Genomic DNA, 19,117 nt, shown 5'->3' on the forward strand with positions numbered 1-19,117 from the left:
ATTTGCCTTAACAAAATGCAACACCTCAAATTTATCTAAGTTAAACTCCATCTGCCACTCCTCAGCCCATTGGCCCACCTGATCAAAGTCCCATTCTACACTGAGATAACCCTCTTTGCTGTCAACTCCACCTCCAATTTTGGTGTCATCTGGAAACTTACTGACCATTTCTCTGATATTCCCATCCAAGCCATTTATATAAATGTCAATAAGCAGTGGATCTAGCCCCGATCCTTGCAGCACACCGCTGGGAACAGGCCTCCAGTCTAAAAAGTAATCCTGCGCCACCACACTCTGTGTCCTATCTTCAAGCCAGTTATGTATCTAAATGGCTAGTTCCCCCTGTATTCCATGTGATCTCACCTTGTTAACCAGTCTATCATGCAGAACCTTGTCAAAGACCTTGCTGAAGTCCATTGAGGCCATGTCCACCACTCTCCATTCATCAATCATCTTCATCACTCCTTCATAAAACTCAATGAGTCATGCTCTGTCTGAACATGTCCTACTGCTCTACACATTATCAGGAGCTACACAAATGGACAAGAATCCCAGTAGGATCACCCTAACACCCAAAGTTCCTGACAGACTGCTCCTCAGGACAGAAGTGAGCCACACCAGGATTCTTCAGTAACAGTTAAAATAATTCCATTAATTAATAATTCCAGTAATAAGAACAGTGAAAGAAAAGGATTTTTAATTAATGCTCCTGAACTGCGCCCCTTCAAAACCACACACACACACACACACACACACACACACACACAGACAACCACAATTAAGACAGAGAAAAGATAAATCATTTCTATTTCGACCATGAGTGCAAAAAGAACATAGACAGGGTAACAGGCTAAACAAAATGCTGAAAATAAAAGTCCTGACCACAAGATGGAAGGATTGCTCTCTCTCACAGTCCTTGTGTTGTTTCACAGCAATGAGATGCTGTGTTCTGGACAGTGATGGGCAAACTTCAAATCCAACGGCCAATCAGGTGAACTCAGGACTTTTCTTTCCAGATTACTTGTGGTTTCTCTGCTTTTCTCTACAGTGATGGGGGAGAGGCAGAGCTGGCTGCTTTCACTCTGTAGGCTCTAGATACTTTACACTTTCAGACACTCCAGGAACGTATAGCTTTGTAACAGCACAGTTCAACCAATCAGACAGCAGTTGCTAAGCAGAATTTTCTAAACTCGAAACATTATGATGAAGTCCAATGGCATCAGGTCAAACATGAGCAAGGGAATCTCCGGATGACTACCCACTGCCACAATCCCCCCACTCCCAGGCTTCCGATCATGTTTATCATCATTTGGAGGAAGCACTTTGGTCAACACTGGCACAGAATGTACTCTGGGTGGGAGACGTCACTGTCCAACACCAAGACAGACTCAGCAGCTTTCCTACTGCCTGAGCTGGTGGAATCTGAAATGACATAGCTCTTGGACTGGGTCTGTGGCGGGTGGTGAGGGAACCAACAAGAGAGAAAAGCTTGACCTTGTCCTCAGCCGTCTATCTGCCTATTATAGGATTGGGAGGAGTAACTACCACACAGTCCCATGGAGACAAAGTCCCATCATCACATTGAGGTACATCCCCATCATGTATGGCACTAGCCCTGTGTTAAATAGGACAGACTTTGAACAGATCGAGCAAATCAATTCTGGGATCCCTGATGCACTGTGGGCCATCAGTACAGCAGAATTGGGCTGTAACACAATCTGTAAACCCATGGCCTGTAATATTCCCCCACTCAGCCATTAACATCAAGTCAGGACATCAATCCTGGTTCAATGAACAATGCAGGAGGGGATGCCAGGAACAGCACCATCAAACCTGAAAATGAGATGTCAGCTATAAAACAGGGTTACTTCCGTGTCAAACAGCATGAGCAGCAATTGATGCTCTGGGGTAAGTGATTCCACTGTCAGTGCATCAGATATAAGCTCAGCAGACCTGTCACATGCAGTTATGAATGGTTGAGGACAATTAAGCAACTAACAGGAATATGAGTCTCCACAAATATCCCCATCCTCAATGAGGGGGAGCCCTGCTCATTAGTGCAAATGTTAGGGCTGAAGGATTCCCAAATCACTTGACCCAGAAGATGTCCCCAGCATCACAGATGATTCCTTACCCAGCCGCCAAATATAATTCAGTGGGTCAGCATTCACATGTAGATAGGGCTAGGGACAGAAATCATGGGACCTAGTGCTGTTCCTCACACAGCCCCTGACCCAACCTCCAGGACCCACACTTGCTTCCACTGACCTGAGACAGTGAACACCCTTCTTCAATACTGATGTACTGTCCACCCCTGTCCTGGAGACCTGACCAAGTAAGGATGGCAGAGACAAAAACAGAAATTGCAGGAAAAACTCAGCAGATACAGTGGCATCTCTGCAGAGAAAGTAGAGTTAATGTTTTGGGTTCAGTGACACTTCTTCAGTGGACCGAGAGGAGTATGGATCTTGCAGCTGCTCCTGAGATTCAGATTTATTTCCAGATTTACTTTCAGATTTCTTACGTTTATTAAATTTCAGTCAGAAAAGCTTTTCATTTGATTCATTTTTAGCTCTTTTCTCGTCAAAAATGCCAAAGAAGCAAAACAAACTGACACAATTTTTTATGAAATGGAGTTTTCTCAATGGAAGTTTTGGACAGGCCCACATGTGGACTGTTCAGTCTTTTTCCACTATGAAATTATGAGAGAGATGTTTTAAACTCACTGAAGCAATTTTTTTTTAAATTGCTGAGGAATGTTTTGTTTCAAACCAAGTTGTAGTTTCCACACCTCTTGGACAGGCTGACACATGGGATTTTACTTTTAATCAGAACATTGATAGCTGTCTGCTGGACCACTTGTGCTTAATATTAACTCTTCAGTCATGAAAGGTAAGAAAGGTAAGAAGGTAGTTCAGAAATCTCTCATCCTGTTGAAAGGATAATCTCTCAGAGGAAATTAGAAGGGTCAGTCAAATCTTGGGCTGTAAGAATGTATCTTATGTTTGAAGGGGTTTGACAAAATTTAAAAGAATAATTGTTGTCGGTGATTCTAATGTCAAGGACACAGACAGGAGGTTCTGCAGCAGTGAGCATGAATCTAGGATATTATACTGTTTTCTTGGTTCTAGGATTAAGGACATTACAAAATGTTTGACACATACTGTTAAAGGGAAGAGTGAGATACTGGAAGTTTTTGTACACGTTGATGGGAATGACATAGTTAGGGAAAGAATAAAGGCTTTACAAAGTGAATATCAGTGGTTAGGGAGAAGATTTAAAAAACAGACCCTCAAAAGTAATAATCTCTGGTTTACTCCCAGGGCCAAGCTCAGATGAGGGAACAAAAGGATAAAGGAGACAAATCAATGGCAGAAGAGGTGGTGTAATGTTCAGGGATTCAGATTCTTGGATCACTGCGATCTCTTCTGAGTCAGAAAAGACCGTTCACAAAGGATGGTTTTAACTGTAATGCTTTCGAGAACAACAGGTAAATAAAGAGATTGAGGTTCCAGTCAGGGATAAAAAAGAATCATATACTAAATATAAACAACTGGGTGCAAATGTATCTCTTGCACTGTATAATGAGTGTCAGAACATTCATAAGAGGGAGATCAGGAAGTCAAAGAAAAGATATGGGATAGCCTCAGCAAATAAGGTTAAGGATAATCCAAAGGGATTCTATAAGTACATTAAGACCAAGACAGCAACAAGAGATAGAGTGGAAGTCTCCTTAAAAAACAAAGAGGTTGCCTTTGTGTTTTAGATTCCCTACAATGTGGGCAGCACGGTGGCACAGTGGTTAGCACTGCTGCCTCACAGCGCCAGAGACCCAGGTTCAATTCTATGCCTCAGGCGACTGTCTGTGTGGAGTTTGCACATTCTCCCCGTGTCTGCGTGGGTCTCCTCCGGGTGCTCCGGTTTCCTCCCACAGTCCACAAAATGTGCAGGTTTGGTGAATTAGCTAAGCTAAAATTGACCGTAGTGCTCGGTGAAGGGGTAAATGTACGTGAATGGGTCTGGGTGGGTTGCGCTTCGGCGGGTCAGTGTAGAGTTGTTGGGTCAAAGGGCCTGTTTCCACACTGTAACAAATCTAATCTAATCTAATGTGGAAACAGGCCCTTCAGCCCAACAAACCGTCATCGACCCTCGAAAGAGTAACCCACCCAGACCCATTTCCACTGACTAATGCACCTCACACTATGGACAACGTAGCATGGCCAATTCACCGAACCTGCACATCTTTGGACTGTGGGAGGAAACCCTCACCACACAGGGAGAACATGCAAACTCCAGCTGCCTGAGGCTGGAATTGAACTCAGGTCCCTGGTGCCAGTGCTAACCACTGAGCCATCATGCCACCCCTCAGGAGATGGGAGAGATATCAAATGAATATTTTGTGTCAGTTTTTACTGTGGAGAAAGAAGTGGAGGCTAGAGAACTCTGAGAAATAAATATTGACATTTTGAAAACAGCTTGTATTCCAGAAGAGGAATTGTTAGAGGTGTTCGAAAATATAAATATAAATCTCTGAGACGTGATCTACTCAATCCCAGGACTTTGTCAGAAGTGAAGAGGAAATTGCTGGGCCCCCTGCAGGAACATTTGTATCATCCATAAATAACAGTCAGGTGCTGAATGACTGGAGAGTGGCTCATGTTCAAGCAGGAATGTCAGGAGAAGCCTGGGAACTTCAGACCTGGGAGTCTGACTTCGGTGGTGAGGAAGTTGTTCTGAAAGTTTAGATTTATATGCATTTGGAGAGGCAAGGAATGATTCGGGACAGTCAACATGGTTTTGTGCAAGGGATATCGTGTCTCACAAACTTGATGGAGTTTTTTGAAAAAGTAAACAAGAAAATTGATGAGAGCAGAGGGGTTAACATTGTTTACTTAGACTTTGGTAAATCCTTTGACAAGGCTCCGCATGGTAGACTAATTAGTGAAGTTAGATCCCATGGGATTCAGGGTGAGCTTGGCAAGTGGATGCACAATTGGCTGAAAGGCAGAAGACAGAGAGTGACAGTGGAGGGAGGGTTTTGTTCTGGAGGCCTATGACCAGCAGTGTTCCACGGGGATCAGTGCTGGGCCCACTTTGGTCAGTCATTTATATGAACAATTTTGATGAGACTACAAAAAGCATGTTTTGCAAGTTTGTGGTTGATACCAAAATTGATAGAATATTGAACAGTGAAGAAGGTTATCTTAGAATACAAAAAGATCTTAGTCAAATGGGTCAATGGGCTGAAGAGTGACAGGAGTTGGGATGTTATGTTCAGGTTGGACAGGATGCTGGTGAGGCCTCTATTGTGTCCAGTTCTGGTCACCCTGTCATTGCAAGGATATCATTGAGCTGGAGAAGAGATTTACCAGGATGTTGCAAATAAAGCAGGCCTTGAGTTATCGGAAGAGTACGGAGCGACAAGGACATTTCTCACTGGAGCGTACAAGGTTGAGAGGTGACCTTATTAAGATCGATATAAGCATGAGGAATATAGATAAGGTGAACGGCAGGTGTCTTTTTGCTCAGGTGGGAGATTTCAAGAGTCAGACATATCTTTAAGGTGACAGAAGAAAGATTTTAAAAAGACATAAGGAAGGAGGCTGAGGGGTGACCTTATAGAGGTTTACAATATTACTAGAGGCATGGATCGGATAAATAGGCAAAATCTTTTCCCTGGGGTCGGAGAGTCCAGAACTAGAGGGCATAGGTTTAGGATGAGAGGGGAAAGATATAAAACAGACCTAAGGGGCAACCTTTTCACGCAGAGGGTGGTATGTGTATGGAATGGGCTGCCAGACGAAGTGGTGAAGGCTGGTACAATTTCAACATTTAAGCGGCATTTGGATGGGTATATGAATAGGAAGGGTTTGGAGGGATATGGGCCAGGTGCTGACAGGTGGAACTAGATTGGGTAGGGATATCTGGTCGACATGGATGGGTTGGACCGAAGGGTCTGTTTCCATGCTGCACATCTCTATGACTCTATGCCTCTAAGGGGCAGTTTTATTTTACAGAGAGAGTGGATTATGTGGAATGAACTTCCAGAGAAATTGCTGGATGTGGGGACAGTTACAACGTTTAAAAGACATTTAGATAATTTCTTGAAAAAGAAATGTTTGGAGGGATATGTACAAAGCGCAGGCAGGTGGGACTACTTTAGTTTAGGATTATGGTCAGCATGGACTCGTTGAACTGAAGGATCTGCTCCTGTGCTGTATGATTCTATAACTGATTATAGCTGGGAAAAGGTTGGTATAGAGGCTGAAGATGGGGAAGGGGGGTGAAGGGGCAGGAGTAAACACTCAGTGGAAACAGACCCCAGACAGAGAGAAAAGCAATTGGACAGACAAACAAAAGGGGAAAGGTCAGCCTGGGAGAATGAACAGCTGCTGATGGAGACCATTCGTCACTGACAATGGATTGTTTTGGTGGTAGCCCATGTGATGACAAGGCCTGGTGTGTGGGGGTTGGGGGAAGGAGGTAGGAAAAGGTGCTGAGGCCGTAAAATTATTCACCTCAATATTGAGTCCAGAAGGTCACTGGGTCCCAAAACGTGGTGTGTGGAAATGGCAGGCAACTGGATGCTGATAATCATTTTTGTGGGCAGAACATTTCTGTTCTGCAAAGTAATCACCCAGTCTGTGTTTTGTTTTCCCAATACAGAGTTAGAAGTGGACTGTGCAGAGTTGGTGGATTATGAGCAGCCCTGAGTCTGTGTGAGGTGGTGCTGATGGAGAGAGAGGGCTCAAGATTGTGCATATGGCAACACATGACACTGAGTGTGTATGGCAGATTTCATTCTCTAAATCAAGTTGCTATATTATTACCAGACCATGGGCTGCTTTCTCTTGAGAGAGCGATAGAGAGAGAGAGAGAGAGAGAGACAACTGGTGGTGGTTTAACCTGAGGGCCACCACACCTCAGTGAGGGGAGAGATGAGAAGGAGGGTCCTTCATGGTCACCTGAGCCAATGTGGGGATTGAACCCACACTGTTGGCATCACACTGCTTTGCAAACCAACCGTCCAGCTAACTGAACCAAAACCCAGATTCCCGAAAGTGTATGATTGAATCAGATCAGCTTTTCCAAATCTCAACAATGGTCACATGCAGCCATTAGGTTCGCTTTTTTTTAAAATCTTGATTTTAAAAAATTCACCTGCTGCGGTGGGATTTGAACCCATGGCCCCAGCATTGGGTGTCTGGATTTGTCACCCAGTGACAGTAACAGTGCACCACCAACTCCTGGTATAACCCAAGGCTGAATGCAGGGCTAGGATAGGTCCCACATGGCTGGGATTTCTCACACAGTCAGATGGACACTGGGGGAATGTACTTGCATTGATGGAACTATTCCTGATGAAGGTTGGAACCAAGAGGGACACATTAGTCTGTAGCACCTTCCTGTTCAAGGAGATGATCTTCATGTCAGTATAACTTTGGGTCATTTGGAGATTGAACTAAATATTCTGAGTGTGTCAATGTCTTTCAATACTGACATCAGAAGCACCTAAAAATACCAGCACATCATAGTACATTAAATATTTTTAAAAATTTGAAACCAAAAGCTAAAACACTACAGATGCTGGACATTTTAAATAAACATCAAAATGCTGCAAACACTCAGCAGGGCAGACAATACCGATGGAGAGAAACAGGGTTAATGTTTTAGTTCCATGTCCTTTCAGCAGAAAATCAAATCACAAAACATTCACAGAATCTGTTCCACTCTCATTGTGCACCTTCTACAGGCTAAAGAATGTGTGAACGGTTTCTTACCGTGTACCTGCAACCGAGTCTCTTTCTGGATCAGATACAAAAGATTGTGTCTTGACCTGTATTCCACCAGACACAGGTAAGTGTGATTGTCCCTCACCCTCAGCTGGTTTATCCTGGTCGAGGCGTTTCCCTCCTCTGGGTTCCCGATGAGCTCGTACCGATTTCCACCATGTCCAGTTGTCCAATTTCCCTGTGATTGGGCTGTAAATGTAACGATGTGTTGGTAGGGCTCCTTCCTCATCCAGGTAACAGTGGTCAGGGTGTGGGAGTCCCAGCTCCTGAAGATACAGGGTAAAGTAACTGAATCTCCCTCTGTCCCAGTCACCACTGAGACATTTCCCTGAGCAGCTGAGGAAAGGACAAACATCAGAATGGATGAGGTCAGTGTGCAGAAGGTCTTATTTCAATATGTTACATTCCTTTCAACTTCACAATAAAATGAACAATTAAAGACTCCACTCATATCTCTAACAGGTCTGTGCTGGACATTCCCCAAGAAGAGTCACCCTGATCAAAATGTCTCCTCGCCACTCAATTTGAAAACCTTGATTACAAGATTCAGAATCAGACATCACCAGGTTATAGTCCGACAGGTTTAATTTGAAGCACTAGCTTCCGGAATGCTGCTCCTTCATCAGGTGATTGTGGAGTATAAGATTGTAAGACACAGAATTGACAGCAAATGTTTACAGTGTGATGTAACTGAAATTATATTTTGAAAAAGACCAGGATAATTTGTTAAGTCTCTCGTCCGTTAGAGTGACCATGTTGGTTTCAGTTCTTTTAGATGTAAATCACAATTTTCTTTTAAAAGTTACATTCACGAGTGAACTTTAACAATTGGTGTTTGTCAGCCCAGATAATGTATTGAAGGTGTGAGCTCCCCTGGGTGATACTGTCTGTGCCACAATGTTTAGACTGATTCTAATCTAAAAAATGACTTTATAGAAACTTACATGGATTCATGCAGTTTTTGGAGCAAAGTATGATGAAACTCTGAAAGTACAAATTCACCCCACAAACGTATAAGTGTGTGTGTTTGTGTTTGTGTGTGTGTGTGTGTTTGTTGGGGGGTGGCTGTGAGTGTCTTTGAAAGAGTGTGCGCATGTGTGTGAGTATGAGTATAAAGGGGTCTAAGTCTGTAAGATGGAGCATGTGTGATTGTGGGAGTGTATTTGTGAGCGTATGAAAGAGCATCTGCGCCAGTATGTGTGTCTGGAGGAGTGTGTATTTGGGAGTGTCTGAGTGTGTGTGGGCACGCGCATGTGTGTGTTTGTGTGTGTGTGTGTACGCACATGTGTGTGTTTGTGTGTGTATATGTATGTCTGTGAGTGCAGGACCATTGAAGTGTTCTCTGACTGGTTGAGGGGCGGGGTGGGGGGGGGGGTGGGGGATGTGGGGAGCACTCCTGTCTGTTGATTGTTGTCCGGTGCCCATCCATCCAATGCTGTAGCCTCTGTTTGCTCTCACCAATGTAGCATGCCTCAGGGCATCCTTGCCTGCAGCGAATGAGATAGCCAACATTGGCTGAATTGCATGAGTACCTGCCACATACAGCAGTCTGGGACATTCAACCTTGGACTTTCAGGTGACCATCCTCCAAGGCGGACTTCGGGACAGGCAGCAACAAAAAGTGGCCGAGCAGAGGCTCTTGGCCAAGTTCGGTACCCATGGGGATGGCCTCAACTGGGATCTTGGGTTCATGTCACACTACAGGTGACCCCATCACGCAACACACAGACACAGACACACACACACACACACACACACACACACACACACACACACACACACACACAGAGACACTCCTACACACACACACACACAGACACTCCTATACACACACAGACACTCCTATACACACACACACACACACACACACTCCTACGGTTACACACACTCTCCTATGGATGCACACACTGATGCATACCCTCACTCATATGCTCACACATTCACTGCCACACTCACGCATTCACCCTCTCACAGACTTTATACTTACACTCACACACAGGCACACACTCCTCACAGACATTCACAACCACCCCCCTCACCCCTTCCCCACCCCCCCCCCCCCCCTCCTCCCCCCCCCCCCCCCCCCCCCCCCACACGCACACGCACACACACACACACATGCACATATAGGTTTGTGGGGGTGAATTTGTACTTGCAGAGTTACATTTTACTTTGCTCAAAAATCCATGTAAGATTCTACAAATTCATTTTCTTAGATTAGAATCAGTCTAAACATTGTGGCACAGACAGTATCACCCAGGGGAGCTCACACCTTCAATACATTATCTGGGCTGATAGACACCAATTGATAAAGTTCACTTGAGAATGGAACATTTAAAAAAAAGTTTTGTGATTTTCATTTTAAAAAAATGAAAGCCAACATGGTCAATCTAATGGATGAGAGATTTAACAAGTAATCCAGGTCTTTTTCAATATATAATTTCAGTTACATCACACTGTAAACCTTTGCTATAAATTCTGTGTCTTACAATCTTACGCTCCACAACCACCTGATGAAGGAGCAGCGCTCCAAAAGCTAGTGCTTCCAAATAAGCCTGTTGGACTATAACCTGGTGTTGTGTGATTTTTAACTTTGTACATCCCAGTCCAACACCAGCATCTCCATATCTTGATTACAAGATATTTCCATGATGTGGAGATGTCAGTGTTGCACTGAGGTGGACAAAGTCAGAAGTCACACTACACCAGGACTTCACCTGATGCAGGAGCAGTACTCTGAACCTTGTTATTTCAAATAAACCTGTTGGACTATAACCTGGTGCCATGTGCCTGCTGAAGGTACTAACAGATTGGATCCATTGAACCCTCCTGAATTCATTCATGCAGAACCCTCCACCCATTGCTCAAAGTTAATTTTCTTTAAATGAGGTCAAGGATTTTACAGCCTTCCCCCTCACTCTGTCCAGCAAACACATTCAAAGTATTGACCACACTCTGTGTGAAGGAGAACCCCCTGGTGTCATTCCTAATGGAACCATTCACCAGCTCCAACCTGTGACCTTTGAAATGAGCACAGGTTAAATTAAACTCAGAGTCCAGATTAAACTTTTCTACATTAAGTAAGATATTTGGGTGCAGGAGGAGGGGCATAATCAGCCATGTGGTTCTTTGCTTCATCAACTTAAAAGAGAAGCTGAGAGATTAAATGTTTCCTCATTTCAATTTAGAGAAAATCCGTTATTTTGCAATTGTTCCCCTGTTTGACTTCTGTTCACAAGAACAAATATCCTCTCAGAATCTGTCTTGTCAAACATCTCAGCATCTTGAGGAAGGGTCACTCTGCCTGAAACATTAACTCTGATTTCTCTCCACAGGTGCTCCCAGACCTGCTGAGCTTTTCTGACAATTTCCATTTTTGTTTCTGATTGGCAGCATCTGCAGCTTTGTTTTTGGTTTTTCCTCAGGATGTTCTTTGTTTCATTAATTTCTCCTTTTGTTTTATTCCATCATGGGTATCGCTGGCCCAGATGATGTACATGTATTGTCCATCCTGATTGCCCAGGTGAAGCTGCTGTTACGAGACGGCGGTGAAGCCTTCTGCTAATTAAACCAAAACCCCAGAAAAGCTCACCTCGCATCGCCATCTGTTAAAGTATGAGGAACAGAGAACTCCCAAAATTCACTTTTATATTAAAAAAAGCAATTCATTCTTTGACTTGAAAACCAAAGAGCTGTGTGCCAACTGTACCATGTGATCTTTCCATGACTCACTAAAGATCACTGCATCATCCAGATATACTGCACAGTTTGTTACCACAGCCACACCTCTGTTCACGAGCCTTTTAAATGTGGCTGGTGTGTTCTTCATTCCAAAGGGCAGCACTTTGAATTGACATAACCCATTTGGGGTGACAAACGCAGAAATTTATTTCACTTTCTCTGATAAAGTGATGACAATACCCAAACAGTAAGTCCAACTTTGTGACGTAAGGGGCTTGTCCAAATTTCTCTATACAGGCCTCCAATTTTAGTATTGATCTGAGTTTGATTTTGTAACTGCCTTAACCTTCCAATGGTCCACGCAAAATTGTTGAATCCCGTCAGGTTTGGCAACTAACACGATCATCGAACTCCACTTGCTTTGACTCAGTACGATGATAGCTTCACTGAGCATTGCATCCACTTCCTTCTGGACCTATGTGGCATTGAAAGGATTAAGCCTGTAAGTGTGTTGTTTTATTGGAACAGCATTTCCTACTTCTACCTCGTGCACAAGAGGATCAGGCCTCTCCATCTTATTCCTGCATATGTCCTTGTACTGCTGCAACAATCCTTTCAACTGGTTCTTTGTTCCAGTTGACCTCCGACTTCAGTCCTGTCAATTTCTCTTTAATTAATTTCAAAGTACCTCTCACTTCATGTCCGAATATTAACTCAAAGGGAGTGAACTGAGTAGATTAATTTGAGCCATCTCTAATGGCAAACAATATGAATGGGATACCTTCATCCCAATCATTCAGGTAATCCTGACAGAACACTCTTAACATGGTCTTCAGGGTCTGATGCCACCTTTCCAAAGCTCCCTGAGTTTCAGGATGATCTGCACTTGGTTTAATGTGCTGTATGCCTAATCTATCCATGACTTCTTTAAACAGCTGAGCAATAAAATTAGACAATGGTCTGACTGAATCTCTCTGAATAGCTCATACCAAGTGAAGAAAGCTAATAACTTCTCTACCACCCATTTTGTCTTCATGCTCTGGCAAAAGTTAACAACATCTTTGTGCATCCCAGGCCAATACAACTGCTTTTGTACCTTAATCTGAGTCTTCCTTAGACTGAGGTGACCTCCTACTGGTAGTTCATGTGCTCCATGGAACATCTCCTGTCTGTATACGACCAGCAACACAATCTGGTGGAAGTTGAGTGATGTGAGTTTTTAACCTCGTCAGCAGAATAACCTCTTCTAGAGCCTCAAAGGTCCTATCGATCTTTAAATCATGTTCCCATCTGTCAAAATGACTGATTGATTCTTTCAAACTCAATACAAGTCTGACTTGATTCCTTCTTTATATTTCTGAACCACTGTCTATACATTTCTGGTACCAATTCAGAAGCACTCAAAATAGCATGTTTGACATCATCATAATCTCTTGACCCCTCATCTGACAGCACTGCAAATACCTCACTAGCTCTGCCGACCAGCTTATTCCGAACTAACATTACACAGAGGTTCCCTGACCACTCCCTATGCCGAGCCAAATTGTCTAATGAAATAAAAAAGGCTTCAACATCTTTCTCATCAAAATGTAGCAGAGCTTTGACGTATTTGTATATATCACGACCTTCACTCTTCATCTCCTTCCTGTTAACTTGACTTTCCTGACTAATTCACAACTTCGAAGTTCAAATTCTCTCTCCCTTTCTCTTTCTCTTTCTTCGCTCTCTCTTTGCTCTGCTAACAACATTCTCTCTTTCTTTTTCACTCTCTCTCTCTCTTTCTTTTTCCTTTCTCTTTCTTCACTCTTTCTCTCTCCCTTTCTTCTCTTTTTCTCTCTCCCTCTGTCTCTTTCCCTCCATTTATTCTATCTCTCTTTGTCTCTCTCTCTCTCTCTTTTTTCTCTCATGGATCCTTTTCTTTATCTTGAAACTCCATTTTCCTCAATTGTAAACTAAATTTTTCGAACTCTCCTGCACTTCTCTTTTTCTCTGACACACCAGAGTGCTTGACTAACTCCCTTACAATTTCAGCTTTCCCATGTCCCTGGTTCGATCCAATTCTAAGGGGGATTTAAACAATCCTTTGATAAGTACATGGATGATGATGGGTTAGTGTAGGGGGATGATCTGAGAATAGTTCACAGGTCGGCACAACATCGAGGGCCAAAGGGCCTGTACTGTGTTGTATTATTCTATGTTTTATGTTCTATGTTCTAACCTCAATGCTAATTCTAAAATTATGGTCTTCTGCTGTCTTTCTAAACTTTCTTGGCAAATTTGGAACCATTTTCAAACCACAGAACGTCTTCAGCAATTTTAAGAGCCATTTCTCTCACTTTTAATTTAACCAACCACAAATAACTGAAAATAAATCAATTCTCTCACCCAAATTTTCTTTAAAAATCTCGGACACTAATCGGCAAATGTTTAAATCTGCTGGGATCTTTTGTACCCAAATCTTTCCAAATCTCAGACTGGATCTGTCTAAACCTGTCCAAATCGAAGTTGAGCCCCCAAACTGTAACGACATGGTGGTGAACCCCTCTGCTAATTAAACCAAACACCCAGAAAAGCTCACCTCGCATCGTAATCTGTTAAAGTCTGAGTGAGAGAGAACTCCAAAATTCCACTCCTTAAACAAAAAAATCAAATTATTCTTCAACTCTCAAAGTGAACATTAAACAACAACTATTTCCAACTCTAAGACTCCTTTCCCTTAACTGATTTCTCACACACACACACACACATACACACACACACACACACATTCACTTTCTCACACTCACAACCCCCATCCCAGACAGACACACACACACAGATAGACAAAGACCCACATGCACACATATATTTTGTGTGGTGAATTTGTACTTGCAGAGTTACATTGCACTTTGCTCAGAAACTGCATACATTCATGTAGAACTCTGAGCTCAAAAACTGCATGAATTTATGTAAAACTCTGTTGTCTCACTTTTTAGATTAGAGTCAATCTAAACATCAGGTCATAGACAGAGAACACAGGGGGCTGACACCTTCAACATATTGTCTAGCTATCACCACTGTTAACAGCTAAACCGAGAATGCCCTTTAAAAAAAAGGTTTTGTGATTTACACATGAAAGAAGTGAAACTATCACCGTATTCGAACAGATGAAAGGCTTAACAGACAATCAATTTTTCAATGTATAATTTCAGTTACATCACACGGCAAATTTTTGCTATAAATTCTGTGTTACAATCGAGATCTCCACAATCACCTGATGAAGGAGCGTCGCTCCGAAAGCTAATGTGCTTCCAATTAAACCTGTTGGACTATAACCTGGTGTTGTGTGATTTTTAACTTTGCCTTAACTGCTTGCTATCTGCCTCCAATTCTATAATAATATACTGTTCCAATAACCACCTGTATTAAAATTACATCAGCTTCATTACAAAACCACACAGTGGCTGTTATTCTCAGTGTGTTTCTTCATTCAGCTAAAGATCTCCTGGGTCGACTTCTGTCTTTCACTGCAAAGATGTTTCATATGAAGAAGGTCCCTTTGATTGAGAATGTTTTGTACAGCAGTCTCTCAATGGCAGTTACTCTCTGTCTAACTTTCAAAATATCTGCTTTTTTTAATACCCCAAACATCAGATTGTCTCATTAGTTTGAGGTTGGCAAAAACAATAAATTCAAACTCGATTGGGTTTTAGTATTCTGGGGGATAATTTAATCTGATTGTTTAGATTCAAATCATGCTCAAAACAACTGAGGTTCCTCGTTTGCAGTGACATGTTACATATTTTCAATTTGGCCAATTAAACTGCTGGAAACTGTCAGTGACTGAATTGAATTGAATTGAATTGAATCGAATGGAATCGATTCGAATTGAATTTATTGTCACATGTACCGAGGCACGGCAAAAAGCTTTGTCTTGTGAGCAGTACAGGCAGATCACAGAGTTAAGTAGCATAGATAGTAAATAATAGGTAAACAACGGAAAAAACAAAAAGACAGGTACAGGCGAATGTGCCTGTTGTTAACATCAAGGCTGTATTTGAGCGAGTGTAGCATCAAGGAACCTGAGCAAAACTGAATCCAGTGGGAAGCCGAGGGGGGAAACCTCCATGGGTTTCAGTCAGACCTGGCACAGAGGAACCTGGTTGTTCTTCTTGGAGATCAGTCATCTCAGCTCCAGAACACATCTCTGCAGGAGTTCCTCAGGTTAGTGTGTCCTTGGTCTAACCATCTTTAGCTGCATCATCAATGACCCTCCCTCCACCATAAGGTCCGAAGAAGGGATGGTTGTTCACTGATGAACATGGGACACAGGAGAACATCTCCATCTACAAGCTTCCCTCCAAGACACTCACCATCCTGACTTGGGAATATTTCATCATTCCTTCAGAGTCACTGGGTCAAAGCCTTGGAAATCCTTTCCCAACCGTATCGTGAATGTCTCTGCAGCTGAGGGAATACAGCAGTTCAAGAAGGATAGCAGATTTCCCTCCCAAAAGGACATGATTAACCCAGATTCTTTTTTTAATGGTGATGGTTACACAGTCATTATTAGACTAGTTTTCAGTTCTAGATATTTTCAAATTCAAATTTCACAATCTGCCACAATCCCCAGGACATTAGCCTCTGGCAAGGACAGTTCCCCCCATTTTCTCCTCAGCCAATAGAGGGGGAGGATAGCAACAGTGAGGTTCTCAGCCAATGTGAGCTGAGGGTTCCTTCACCCTGAGATGAGCTCATCCAATGAGGGTTCAGGAGGTGCCAGGTCTCTCTTGTCCTCACCCAATGCTGATAAAGCTGGACCCTCATTGGTGGGGATCTTGGAGCTTGGATTGTCAGTGATGTTTTCTCTGTTCCCCATCCCAGAGCAATGAAGCCAGTTTGAACGTGATAATGAACGAATGTGACTGTGGGAGGTTTCAAAGATGGTGATGGAATGGTCTCTAAATTCCAGTCATGTCTCTCTCTCTCTCTCTCTCTCTCTGTTTGTCTCTCTCTCTCTCCTTCTATCTCTCTCTCTCTCTCTCTTTGTGCCTCTCTGTCTCTGTCCTTCTCACTGCCTCCTGCCTTAGACCAACTGGAAGAGCCCAGGAGAAGGAGCCAACCCAAGAGCTCCCAGACCAGGTGGAGCCTGTCCCCATTGAGCTGTCAGGGCAGTGACACATCAGAACGTTGTTCCTCACCTTCCACTTTCAGGCGTGTTCCTTTTCCAGATCCAAACTTGTCAATATTGAGCTCCACACGACACCGATAGGAACCACCATCCTCCTGGCTCAGTCCCTCCATCATTATTGAGGCATCTTTGTTGCTGAGGTTCCCCACGAATCTGAATCGATTCCCACCGTCCCACTGTATCACATTCTCACACAGCTCACCCTGGGAATGGTCTGGACCAGGAACCGTCCACTTAAAGATTAAAGCTCGTGTTTCCTCCTTGTACCATAAGATGGAGCCGGTGAGTGTGAGGTTAGTGTCAGGGTGGGTGAAGCTGCAGGGTAAGACAGCGGTGCCTCCTTCCTCAGCCCTCACTTCATCCGCGATTGTCATTGACCAACCATTAGCAGAATCCGCTGTGAAGGGAGAGAGAGAGAGAGGATATGAACACAGCACAGACACCAAACAGTGAGGTAAAACACTGAATCTGTTATTTAGTGAGAAAAGATATAATATGATACAATAGTGGTTTCTGAACAGACTAGTGACAGAGTGGAATGAGCTTCGGGCTGGATACAACAGAGGGCTTCAGGTGGTTTGTAAACATCCTGAGGTTAGACTGTGGGGGGTTGTTGCTCTTGGTTGAAGAGAGGGTTTGGTGCCTGAGAGTTATCTGAACTCTCCATTGTTCCAGGAGACCCAGAGTGATCTGAAGAGCAGGACTCAGGGCCCTCTCTGCAGAACCTTTTCTATTTCCCATCACTTTCTACTCTATTACCCAGCCAGCCTTCAGCAACCTGGCCCATTCATCAGTCACAGCAGAGGGATGGGGGATGCAGTGGAAGCATTGTGGGGGTGGGGGTGGAGGTGGAGACAGACAGACATGAAGATGGAAAAAAAGTAAACTGAAGTAAAAAAGTAAACTCATCATTGTGCGAGAGAACTCCTATCTCGTTAAAGGAAGTTATGACTGGTAATGATTTAACCTGAGAGTCACTCTGCCTCAGACAATGGGCAAGGTTGAGAAGATTCGAACTTCATGGTCACCGCAGACAATATGGGAATTACACATCCCTTGTTGGCATCACTCCACATCACAGACCAACTGTCCAGCCAACTGAGCTAACTGACATTGAGAAGGCAATCCAAGTAAATCCAGAAGGCAGTGTGAATATCGTCAAGTGAGGGCATAAGGGAGTGTGGCATGGCTGGATGGCATTTACTTGTGAGTAAGGCAGACGAGCTGAGGGTGTAGATTAATGAGTGGGGATGAGATATTGTTGTTATCACAGAGACATGGTTGAGGGTGTGACAGGATTGATAGCACAATGTTTTGGGCTATTGAACTGTGAGATGAGACATGTAGGGGTAGGGGGAATGTCAAAGAGGAGGGGGTGTTGCAACATTGATGAAGGAGTTAATCACTGACATAAGATGGATGATATCTTAGAATGTTCCTCAAATGCGGTCTCATGGATCAATGTAAAAACAAACCTCCATCACTACACTCTGTCTCTTACCATCAAGCAAATTTTGTATCCAACTGGCATTCTCTCCCTGAATCCCATGCCACCTAACTTCACTAATTAGTCCACCATGTGGAACTTTGACAACAGCTTTACACAAGTTCATGTAAACAATATCTCCCCTTCTGCCCTCACTGGTCTTTTGGTTACATTTTCAAAAAGCTCAGTCAAGTTTGTGACACATGATTTCCCCTGCACAAAGCCACTTTTATGTTTTTGAAGACCTCCAACACTTCCTCTTCAGTAAAGTGAGTTGCTTTCAAGACATTAATATTTATTTGCCTGAGTTCCCTTGCATCAATTTCTTTCTCCACAGTAAAAACTGGTGCAAAATATTTGACAATAGACAATAGACAAAAGACAATAGGTGCAGGAGTAGGCCATTCTGCCCTTCGAGCCTGCACCACCATTCAATATGATCATGACTGATCATTCCTAATCAGTATCCTCTTCCTGCCTTATCTACAGAACCCTTGATTCCACTATCTTTGAGAGCTCTATCCAACTCTTTCTTAAATGAATCCAGAGACTGGGCCTCCACTGCCCTCTGGGGGAATGCATTCCACATAGTCACCACTCTCTGGGTGAAGAAGTTTCTCCTCATCTCTGTCCTAAATGGTCTACCCCATATTTTTAAGCTGTGTCCTCTGGTTCGGCACTCACCCATCAGCGGAAACATGTTTCCTGCTGCCAGAGTGCCCAATCCTTTCATAATCTAAGATGTCTCAATCAGATCCCCTCTCAGCCTTCTAAACTCAAGGATATACAAGCCCAGTCGCTTCAATCTTTACGTGTAAGGTAATCCCGCCATTCCAGGAATTGACCTCGTGAACCTACGCTGCACTCCCTCAATAGCCAGAATGTCTTTCCTCAAATTTGGAGACCAGAACTGCACACAGTACTCCAGGTGTGGTCTCACCAGGTCCCTGTACAGCTGCAGAAGAACCTCTTTGCTTCTTTACTCAA

At 43.4% G+C, this 19,117-nt stretch overlaps 1 protein-coding gene across 1 annotated transcript in view; it reads right to left on the minus strand.

Moving 5' to 3' along the window:
• Positions 1-16,619: 16,619 nt before the first annotated feature.
• The window catches only part of LOC140493693 (junctional adhesion molecule-like), a 36,562-nt gene continuing 34,064 nt past the window's right edge, over positions 16,620-19,117 (minus strand). The window contains exon 4 of the mRNA XM_072592431.1: positions 16,620-17,041. Coding sequence (XP_072448532.1) covers positions 16,620-17,041 — 422 coding nt within the window. The remainder of the gene's footprint in view (positions 17,042-19,117) is intronic.

The sequence above is a fragment of the Chiloscyllium punctatum genome, chromosome 2 (genome assembly GCF_047496795.1).
Source record: "Chiloscyllium punctatum isolate Juve2018m chromosome 2, sChiPun1.3, whole genome shotgun sequence".
Lineage (NCBI taxonomy): Eukaryota > Metazoa > Chordata > Chondrichthyes > Orectolobiformes > Hemiscylliidae > Chiloscyllium > Chiloscyllium punctatum.